Consider the following 11671-nt stretch of genomic DNA (forward strand, 5'->3'; position numbering starts at 1 on the left):
CCTGATGCTGCAAGACAGCATTAGGACAAAATATAAAAAGATTCCTGAAAACAAATCTCTTAGTTTCTTGGGCCCTTGATGGGGAAGCTATTCAAACTTTGCATGAAAATATCTGATCTTTGCTTTTCACATTAAAGGTGTCTGAAAGCTTTTACTTCTAAATTGAATTAGCAATATGCGGAAGCTGGAGAAAAGCAGCTTATTAATGGGGGCAGAGTGAGCTGCAGCTTCTCTGAATGGTGCTGTAGTCCTGTCTTGTGAGTTTATTCTACATCTGCACAGTTGTAGAAACAAGCGGGTAGCAATTTGTCCACAGAGGCAAAACGTGGCAACTAAACACATGTAACATGGAGTGGTAAAAATAAATCTGAGTAACTGTACTTACCCAGAGTGACTTCTAAAGCGTAACAATTTCTGTTGTAAATGATTGTGGTGGGTTGTCTCTGGCCAGCTGCCAGGTGCCCACCCAGCCGCTCTCGCGTTCTGCCTCCTCAGCAGGACAGGGGAGAAAATAAGACGAAAAAGCTCAAAGGTTGAGATAAAGAGAGGAAGATTGATTACCAATTACTGTCATGAGCAAAAAGAGACTTGACATGGACAAAATTAATTTAGTTCATTCTCAATTAAAATGGAGTACTATGCTGAGAAAAAAAGACAAAACAACACCTTTCCCACCTCGTCTCTTTTTTCCATTCCCAACTTCACTCCCTCATTCCTGACTTCTCTGCTTCCTCCCCATGAGTAGTGTAGGAAATGGGGGCTGTGGTAAGTCCTTAGCACCTCTTCTCTGCCTCTCCTTTCTCTGCACTCTTTTCCAGTTCTCCAGGGTGGCTCTTTCCCATGGCCTACATCTCTTCAGGATCAACTTGCTCCAGTGTGGGTATCCACAGGCCACAGCTCCTTCAGGGCATGTCCAACTGCCGTAGTGTGGTCCTCTCCGTGGGCTTCAGTGTGCATACCTGCTCTAGCGTGATCCCCTCCAGAGGCTGCCAGGGAGTCTCTGCTTGGACACCTGGAGCATCTCCTCCTTCTCTGACTTCTCTCTCTGAAGAGCTGTTTTTAACATGCTTCCCCCCACTCCTCACTGGCTGTGCAGTCACACAGGCTTTTCCTGAGGCACAGCCATTGCGGCTGCAGGGTTCAGCTGTACCCCTGGGTGGGTCCAGTGCAGTGAGCTGAAACCGGCTGTGCTCAGCATGGGGCAGTCTTGGCCACTCCCCACCAGCCCTGCAGCCCTCCACCAGCACCCTGTACATTGCTTCAACCAAAATTTCAGTGCAGCTGACAATGGGGACAAAAGCAAACACTGTCTGCACTGAAAAACAGGAGAAGCCAATCACTTCCCTCACAAAACTCATTGGAAAAATTTTGTCTATGCATGGCTTGCCACAGTCAGGATCACCGTGGTTTCCAATGAAACAGGAACTCTGCCTGCATCCGTATGTCAGAGAATGGGATACTCTCCTTATTTTTTTATTTTTTTTTCCAAATTACACCACTCTGGATCTCTTATAGTTGAAGATACTCAAATTCTGAGTCAATAGAGTCAGGCAGCTGTAGGTTCCCATACTGTGAACATAGATGTAAGACCCCCTAGGGGTGTGCAGGCAAGCTGTTCTCTTGATAGCCTATGCTTGGAAAAAAGCTACAGCAGATGTCTAAGTTCAATGACAATAAAAGCAAATAAACATCAGGGATGAAGATTTCTAAAGCGCCAAGGCCAGGAAAGATGCGTCCTGGTCACTCAGACAGGGCATCTTCACTGACAACCACAGTGCAGCTTTTCCCTGATAGAGTGGAGGGAAACAAACCACGTGCAACAAATGAAACCAATGCTTTTAAATGGCCCAAGGCTTTAACTTCTTGTAACTTGGTCAGAGCTTTCATGGAGAAAGATTAAAATCGTACACACAAAGCGTGCTTACAAGACTTGAGTGCGCACCATTCCATTAGAAGAACTAGCAGAAAATTTCCTTAATGGGCAGTTTCTAAATAAGTACACTTTTAAGTAGCTGAAAACTTCTCAATTTTATGATAATTCATTCAGGTTTTTTTTAACCAGCTGTATAAAATGGCATCTGGCAGCCATAGTGTATAATTTGCTGTGACTAAAATTAAGGAACTGGACTGCAGGCCAACTCTTTGTTGTCTTCACTATGCGTCTGTGATATCAATGTGTCTTCCACACAGTGCCAGCAGAAGAACAGAAAGCTTTTTTATTATAATTTTACATCTGTGATGGAAAGAATTTTTTAAAAAAACACTTCCTTTATTTCAGATAAGAAGTGGGAGCACAGAAAGAGATTTGTCTTGGAGCTGCAGTGAAACCATGGTAGGGCCAGAAGTAGTGTGTGCAGATCTGACACCTGACTTAGTCACTTGGCATCTTGTGGATGAGATTCCCTCCCACTTCTCTGCCTCTATCCTTGGAAGGGGTGATGAAGAGCTGCCTCCTGCTGTGGGAATGTGACAGCTTCCACTAAACAATTTACAGTGTATTTACTCATGTCACTGCATGCACAGTGCTTTTGAGTTCAGCAAGGAAGGGAAGGGTTGCAAAGGAGAAAAGGCATGAAGGAGGAACTTCTTTCAGACAGAATATTCATGTTGCCTCATCTGCATTACCTAATAATCCTTCTTGATTATAAGAAGGATGCCTTCTCTACTGTATGCCTTAAGATGGATGTAAAAGTATCATGGATGTAATTTCAATAAATGAAGTGCAGCCACAATCACAGACAGAGGGTTAACACACCTGGAAACTTGTACTGCAAACTTGTGTGAGACCCCACCTTATACATTCAGTTATTATACCACTGCACTTAGAGAGTAATGAAAGCCGCTTCTTGCAAGCTTAATGTTACCTGCAAAAAGTCTCACTGGAAAGGCTGACACTGGTAGCATTTCAGATGCATGTACTTCTGCCCTTAAGGCTGTCATCTTTTCCCAGAGAACATCATTGAAAGGCTGTGTTTAATGCATTTCTCCCTATTGGCAGAAAAGTCACTTTAGGGAGCCACTGGTATTTCTGGCAATTTTATTGAACATCTGCTCAGTTTCAGACACATAATAATGATGACTGCTATATCATGCTTAGAACACACATTTGAAGATACCGTTTGATGCATGAACTAAAATCTGGCAGTTCAACTGCAGTGTGCTCTTGTTCTTTTACAAACTGTATCTACTGAATAAAAGAATAACAAAACAAAACACAGCAGCTTTTTCTCTATCAGTCACTAAAATGTTTTTGAACGATTTCAACATTTTTTCTAATTTAGAGATTGTTTTTCTTATCTCAGAAAATGACTTAGAGTAATTATATTAACAATCTTACTGAGGTAGCTGGATACAGCAGCTATATTCACTGGAAATGTCACCACTTTGCTAATAAATACCTGTAAAACTTCTTCATATCCCCACCTTTTTTACTTCACAAGTTGATATTTGTTAAGTAAGAAACCTGGTTAAGTTTTGACGTTCTAATCTTAGTTCCTGCCTATATTTTTTCAGTAGTTTAAGAAGAATATACTAAACTATACTTTATCCAGTGATTCAGTGTAAAAAACTCCTGGAGAGCAGAAACTTTCTATGGGACCAGGTGGTCTTTAGACCTGACCTAGAGCTTCTTAGTTTTAATGATCAGTGTTAGCAGAGGTGTGGAATATGTCCCTCATTCTGTCATTTGCTTAGTATACTACTTCTTTTTGTTTCAGGAGATAATATTTTCAGGCTGAAAATATCCAAAACTCCTGCAGTAAAAAGTGAGAGTTGCAAAGAGAGTTTAATAGCACTGCTGCTGCAATGCATCCAGTTTAAATTCTAAGTGCAGTGTTTCGAAGTTATACTCTCAAATCCCAGTTCCTCCTCCAAATCTCGTAGAAACACAGCATCTGCCAAAAACTTATGTATTCAACTTACACAATTTCCTGACTGCTGACTTCAGCACTAAACCAAAGATTTCCTCCCTCATCCAAGGACAAACTACTTGCAGCTTCACTTTTAATTCAACTCACTGTCCATAAAAAGGAACAGTCTTTCAGCCCCTGAAAAACAGTCCTGAACACCCACAGGGGGCATGGCTATTACTGGCTTCAGAGATAGACATAAGAGGTGGTAAGAGATGAAAATCCTCATTTCACCCTGCTAAATCCACCATTACACTATGGTGATGTGACAGGAAAAGAGCCAAATACCTGCCACTTTCATCCTGTTGAAGTGCTGAAACCAGGATTAGAGTTATGTAATGTTGTAAAAGAGGAATTCAGCGTGCGAAGGGAGGAATCTCTCAGTTCCTTATTAAAATCACAGCTGAACAGCACTGTCCCTGTTGGAACAAACAACAGCCAAGTCTCCAAAACTGCAACTGTCACCCACACGTAGACTTAACAAAAGCACAGTCCAGGCGATCTCTATGCACCTGAGGATTTCTGCTTGCAGTAAAACTTCAGGGCACTGATTCCAGACAGGTTAAAACTTGGTCAGAGGTTTGCTATGTTCTGGACATTTTGAACAGCACTCAAACTTTCTCTATGTTTGTGCATAAGACTCTGAAACACAAACTGAAATTGGATTCAAACTCACCAGCACACAAGATGAACAGAGCAGGATTGCTTAAGTATTCGCATAGAAAAGCTTACCTTAAATGACATTTTCAGCTCTTCCACATGCACAGGGAAGATCCCAAATCCCATGAATGCTGTCACTGCACCAGCTTCCCATATAATGGTACAGACTTCTTCAGTACACTAAGCAAGCAGAGAACAGAATACACTTAAAGAAAGTTAGAGGTACCCTTCCTATTGCCTTCTTAGCAGTTAACATTCTAAAGCTGACCACAGTAAGTGTCAAACTAAAACTTGAAATCATGGAGACCACACTGTCCTTAATTTTGAGTCAAGGCTGTGGAAGCACGTGAAACCTCCACTGGGCTTAGGGCACTGGTCCCAAGGCTCTGGTTTTCTCCAACCCTGCAGCACAATTCTAAAGCTCACTTGGTCCTGAAAGCAGGGATTAAGGAAGGGGTGGCTACCCCAGCCTCTTCAGCAGAAAAAGTGCATTTAGAAGTGTAAGAGCAAAGTGAAAACAAAGGGCTAACAGAAAGGCTTGCTAGTAGGGTCCAGTAGGTTTGAGCCCTTCCAAATGATGGCAGTACTAATACTTCTCAGGAAGAGAAAGGGTTGGAAAAATTTGAAAGAAGTGGAGAGAAAGTAGCTCAGGTATCAAACATCTGCTTTTGCTTTGGGAACAAGAGTATATGTTTCTTGAAAAACATGGTCTCCTTGACAGCTGGCTGTGTAAGGTAGGGTGTGATACACACAGTGTAAGCCAGGAAAATGTTGATTAAATCATCTGTTTTGCCTGCTGGAGTCTAATAGCATCAGTCAGGGATGGACAGAAGGCATCCTTCAACATATTCTTTCATCCAACAGGAGACAGGTACATTTGTACTATGAAGACAAGTGAATTAGAGCTGTAAATTTTGTTAAAGAGCAAATAAGAAGTGGTTGGTGGAGTGAAACTTTAGAACTTAATTAACTCAAACACACAAAATCAAGCAATTAGCAGGTGAATATGTACTTTTGCACAAAGATAAGGAAAATGGGAAACAGACTAAAATTTTTAAGAAACACCTAGTGTTATATATTTGGATTTTTTTTAATGTTGGATATTTTACACTAAAATATCTAGTATTTCAGTATTGACAAGACAATATTCTGACTCTTACCATCTCCAGAAAAAATTAAATTACTTTGAGAAATCTCCTAAAAATAAAGGTTTATTTAGTGGGCTTCCTTTCACTGACTTTTAAGAGAAGCACATGAGAAAATTCAAAGCAAAAATTCCTGGGTTTGATACATATTGTAAAGTGCAGAAATTGATACTGGACACAGCAGCAGTTCAAGATGCCGCATAAAGATAAATGACTGAGGTACTGCTGGAAAATTATTTGTCCAGATACCACCCCCTTCTGATATAACATTATTTTAGTACCTGCATTAGTGTTACTGAAGTGCGTTTTGCATTTATCTTACCTCTGTGCAGGCACACTCTATGTGTCTTTACAGACATTTATCCAACAAAGAACAAGACAGTTGGCTGAATGCTACATTGCATTTAGCCACCCTGACAGGACTAGGGTCAGACATCCAAAACCCCAGACCAGAGAGTCTTATTATAGCAAATTTATGAGAGCAGATGTTCCTACAAGCCTTACAAGACTACATGTTGTGTTTGGCACACTGGAGTTAAGCAGCTACATTTTCTCACAGCTGCATAAAGTAGCAGTTATATTGTTCTAACTACATGCTAAAAATGTACCACTGAAGCTAAGCTAGCATGATTAAGGGATCTGAAACCTTGAACAAATCCTTGACTCTAATAATATGGGTGAACAGCAGGGTCTTAGAAAAACCCTTTCTGGTTTTTTTGGCAGTTTAGAGAATAGGTGTTTAATCACTGCTTTTAAAGTCTTCTTTCGGAAAATAATTGAGACTGTGTTTTCATCAAAAATGCCAGATTTATTGTCTTAACACTATATTTATAAAATAAATTACCAGGAAATGAAGAACAACAAGAATAAACAAGAATTCTATAGATATCACTTACATGAAGAGGCATTTATTTTCAAAAAAATGTTGCATGTAGAATTATTTTTAGTTTTTCAAAATTAGCTATGCTTGTGATTTAAATCTTTAAAAGAATAAAATAATCATTTCAATGGGTATGGAAGAAAAAAATTCCATGCATCAGATTCAAGATCACACTCAAATCTAGGAAAAGCCTCATGCCATAGTAAATCTTCAGTCTCATCTTGAAGCAAAGTTTATAAAATGCCATTTACAATAAATTCAAGTTTTCTATGTGTTAATCTACCGAAGTTTTGATTAAAAACATGGCTTTAGCTAACAAAAGCCAGGTGCTACTGGCTCATCAGGTGCAACTGCTTCCTAATTTATCTTTGCTTCTATTTTCATCAGAAACAGGTCCACTGATGTTATTGGGTTTAAAATGGCAGAGCTGAGGTGTAAATTTCCTTACAGAAATATTTACAGGTTATTTCCCATTTCAATCCAATAAATTTTCAGACACCAGCTCATCATTATTGTGAAACAGATTATGACGCATTCTTTATATTGAACCACAAATTTTTCTCATTTTTGCTGTTCCCATTCCCTCCTCCAACTCCTGGGGGACTGAGGTGGGTGAAGGTGTGAGTGAGGGGCTGGTGGGTACCCAATTGCTGGCCACAGTATAGAGCAAAGACACATATATATATATATATATATATATATATATATAAGGTCACACAAAGCATTTCACCAGAGTTGGTGAAAAAGATCAAGCTTTTTGTAAGTTCTTTAACTTGACTTAATGATCTTAAATATGTCTATCTGCTGACCGTTAATAAATAACATCATAAGCAGACATAGAGATCTCTAAGAGAAGTGATTGGACTGATGCGAGTGGAAGAACCCTATTCACAGCCACTGTCAAAAGCTGACTGAAGCAGCTTAAACCTCCCACCCAACAGCTCAAGACAGCACCAGGTCAGCCTCTTCACTCATTCTGCCCTTTGACAGGCAAACTCCAAAAGGAAGGAGAAGAAACAGGACTGGTTTTGCAGGGAAAGCGCTCAGTGGGGTGCAGACTATTGGAGACAGAATCTGAATTCCCTGTTGAATCAGAGGTATAGATTCATACTAGCCTACAATTTCCTGTCATTTATGTATAGCACATAACTGCTTCGACGTCCCTCTTTGATTGCCTCCTGAAAAGTGAGTGGGTAATTTCACACTTGCTCTTCAATATTAGGTTTATTATACCAAGTTTTATCTTAAAGTATACTTTGAGAACTGTTATATATTTCAGAAGAATAGGGATTTGTAACAGAGCTAGTAGCAGGCCTTTATTATAGAGGTGATAGGAGTTACCATCTGAGAATAATAGAGGCTTTTTCACAGTGTAATTGTCATTGGTTATCTTCTATCCATGTGCACTCTTGCTTATCAGTACAGATACCCTGGAAAAATGGTTTTATGAAGTGGTTTTGAACAGTACTGTAACTTTCTTTGTGGTAAAAGAAAGTTGATTATCAGCTACAATGAAATCAGATCAGCCACAAAAGTTAATCATGGATCTATCTCTAGTATAGGAGTCATGGAAAGTCAAGAATTTTAGCTCATGAAAGGAGACAGGCAAGCTTCTAGCTTAAAGCAAAAAAACCCAAACCAAACCAGTCAAAATGCCCAAAAAAGCCAATCCAAAAAAACCCAAACAACAACATAAAAAAGCCAAACCCAACATCAAAAATCCCACCTCAAGTTCCCCAGAATTAAAGAAGATGTAAGAAAAGAAAACAAAATGCTCCAAAAGAGCAGGGTGATGCTAGTGGACCAAAAGGATCCAGCAAGATGAAGAACACTAACAGCTCTTGTTCATCTCTTGTGGCCACGGTAGGTTCTCAATTCAGTTTAGACAAGCCTTAGCTATGCCATTTCCCTGAAGTGTGTTGATGTAGCTAATGCCAACAGGGCCAAAGAGATGATTAAAGGGATGAGGAAAGGAAGCGATGTCATGCTTTCCAAGCAAGGAAAGGATCAAGACAGATGTAACTTACTCCAGTTCTTAACAACACATTCCTACAAATAGAAAGCAATACTGAAGCTATTATTGACACCATTCAGGCATGATGAAACATAAGAATGAGGTAAATCATAACACATAAGAATGAGGTAAAGCAGGGTATAATGAGTATCAGGCACTTCAGCTAGTCATGAAACAGGGATAATATGTGTTGTGCAAACTATTCATCAAACCTATCCTACATTATTCCACCTGACAGATTAAATGGTTGATCTCAGTGCATTTAAAATTGCCAGATATCCAAGAACTTAAGAAGACCTAGCCCAGTTTTACGAAGAGCCTGGGCCTAGTATTAGTGAATATTACTACCTACTTTTATTCTGACAAAATGCCAGAGTTTGCACGGTTTGAAACACAAAAATGAGAGAAAGACTGTGTCCAGAGAGCTAGGCGAGGAAAGGCAAATCATAGTGTAAGAGGTGTATGTGTTTTAAACAAACTGAGACAGTGGCATAAGATCTAAATGAAGCTCACATGGAAACAGAAAAGATAAGCATTGTGAGGGGTGGCACACCTGGAGAGAATTATGCAGTAATTTTTAAAAGTTAATGTTTAAAGCATAACCATTTGGAGTGAGTTTATAGCTATTCATAATTTATTGGACAACCACAACACTATCTAAGCAGAAATTAAAGACAGATTGGGGTCAAATGATACATATTAGGTAAAACTTGTATTATGGTGGATCCTTGGTCACTAAACCAAAAATTTTGGTGTAACTCAAACAGGTGTCTTAATAATGTAGTTGTTTTAGCCATATTAAGTATGGTGTATAGACTCAACTTCTTCTTGCACATCAGCAGCACAGGCCCTCTACTGCAGAAAGGAAACAGCGAGTGGGTGATTTCATTTGTAACATGTCTTAGTAAGATCTGCAAACTTGGGTCAGATGATACTAATCTATAATCCAGCTCTATCATGCATGCTACCTCTTAAAAATCACTTTATTTACATATAGCAGGTATTCAGTTGCAGGCAAAACATGGAACACAGTATAAATGAAAGTAACACAACTATGATTCATCTTGACCAAAAGGACTGCAATCTAAACAGCTTCCTGGGATATCACCCCAAAAGGGATGAACTCCAAGATCTGATAATAAATAACATACACCCTTGGAGCTTTGCTCAGTGCCAAACTTTGTATACCTTATGAGAAACAGTTGTGAGCTATAAGCACTCAAAATGTTTCTGACATTTAGTTTAATGGAATTATTTTGCTTCCAATCAGCTCAGGAATATTCTGCTCTTAAATTGACTGCTAATTCCTAATGCAAGACTACTATCCATCCATACTCTGTTATATAAACTGCTCCTTGATTTGAAAGTCATTCTCTTTCTCCACCAAAGGTGCCAGAAATTGGTGCAGGTTTCTTTTGTTCAATTAAAAATGACATTAGGATTTTTTAAATATTCTTTCTACCCTAAAACTCCCATTCTGTACTATAGTGAAACTCTTCAACAAATTCATGAATATAACCAGCTAATACCTTCTAAGCTTTGCCTGATTTATCTTCCTCTTACGCTTCACCCTCTTGATTCTGAGGTGTTCAATTCACACTATTTTCAAGAAACTACTTTTCCTGTATTTCTTTATAATTTTGTAAATTAGCCTCTGGCTATGAAATTTTCATTTCTGAAAGTTAATAGATATGTCTTCACCTCCTATGTACTATATCAGTAGTTTTTTCTTTTCTTTTCTTTTTTTTTTTCTGGAAAGAAAGAGAATGAGACAGGGAGAAAGAGAGGAAAAGATAAACCTACTATTTAAAGGGCTTAATATTTTTCTAAGTTGTTTACATTTGTGCAAATAATTGTAAGAAAATATTAAATGAAGTTATCATCAGGTTTGTAGGTTGACTTTCACTACATCCCCAACCTTATGGTTTCAAGAAGTCAGCACTTTAAGACAAATGACCCAGTAGTAATTAAGGCAAATGAAATCCCAAGCCAGATATTTAGAGTGCTCAGTCACCATACTAAGAGCATTACTGGCTTTAAGACACTGAAAGTCCATCCATGCTACTTTTCCTGCCACAGCACGGCCTTTTATCGTGCTTTAAAAGAAACTTGATAAATTCGTATTTGTGCACAACTGCTTTCTATCTGCAATGACGGTACAGTACTATAAGACACTAGTTTAAAAAATGTTTTTTTAAGCAGCAGGCGGTTTAGCATCATCCCTGTGTCCAATCTTGATATGATTTATTCTTGTACAGCAGTTCTGGTGTTTTAAATAAATTCCTCACAGAGATAATTTCTGGATCACTGTTTTTCACATCAGTTGTAACGGCATCCACGGTTCACAAAACAGGTGTTTTCCTTTAGATTGGGAAGAGGTACTTGCAAAATTATATAGGAAAGAAGCTAGGCTGGAAGTATTTTTGCCTTAACAACACATATGTTGAATGGCTTAACAATTTGAAATCAATCCCTGGATGTCTCCTTCTGTGTCACCTTGCAAAATACGTTTCTTTTTGAAAAAGGTCTTCAGTTTCTTAGAGGACATTCCAGATGTGAGTTACAGCTCTGTGCCGGGGGTGCATGGAAGAGATCTTAAATGGCATTTCTGGGGAATGAACATACCTCAGTGCTAAAGCACCCCAGTTCACAGTTCTGATTGTAGCAACAAACTCTCAGGATAGAGGTCTCTATATTTAAAGTACCATTTTCTTGTGCAACACCCTACTTGCAGTTTTTGTAGAAAAATGTGGGTGAAATTGGATGCTTTTACTTTTTGCTAAGTGACTGCTATAGAAAAAAAGTTTTCAATTAACAGCTTATAGGCTGCCAAGCCTTTATCTTCTTGATAGCACTTAGGTTAATGGCAGGTTAATCTTCCTAAGACAGATCTGACACCTCTTTTTAAGGAAATCAGAAAACAAATAAAATTCTAATCAGTTCACACGTGGCCACATAATTCCTCACTACATCTTGCTGTTAATATGAACAGGAATTATTTTATCAGGTTAAACCAATATGTAAGGTAATCTTCAGCAGGAGTCAACAACAGGGGAAAGCAAAT

General features: G+C 38.9%; 1 protein-coding gene across 1 annotated transcript in view; it reads right to left on the bottom strand.

Moving 5' to 3' along the window:
• The window catches only part of GUCA1C (guanylate cyclase activator 1C), a 46879-nt gene extending 43896 nt beyond the window's left edge, over positions 1–2983 (bottom strand). The window contains exons 1-2 of the mRNA XM_027648756.1: positions 2865–2983; positions 386–490 (exon numbers count right to left, since the gene is read on the bottom strand). Coding sequence (XP_027504557.1) covers positions 386–490; positions 2865–2940 — 181 coding nt within the window. The 5' untranslated portion in view covers positions 2941–2983. The remainder of the gene's footprint in view (positions 1–385; positions 491–2864) is intronic.
• Between the last annotated feature and the right edge of the window lie 8688 nt (positions 2984–11671).

Source organism: Corapipo altera, unplaced genomic scaffold, assembly GCF_003945725.1.
Source record: "Corapipo altera isolate COAL_440 unplaced genomic scaffold, ASM394572v1 58, whole genome shotgun sequence".
NCBI lineage: Eukaryota > Metazoa > Chordata > Aves > Passeriformes > Pipridae > Corapipo > Corapipo altera.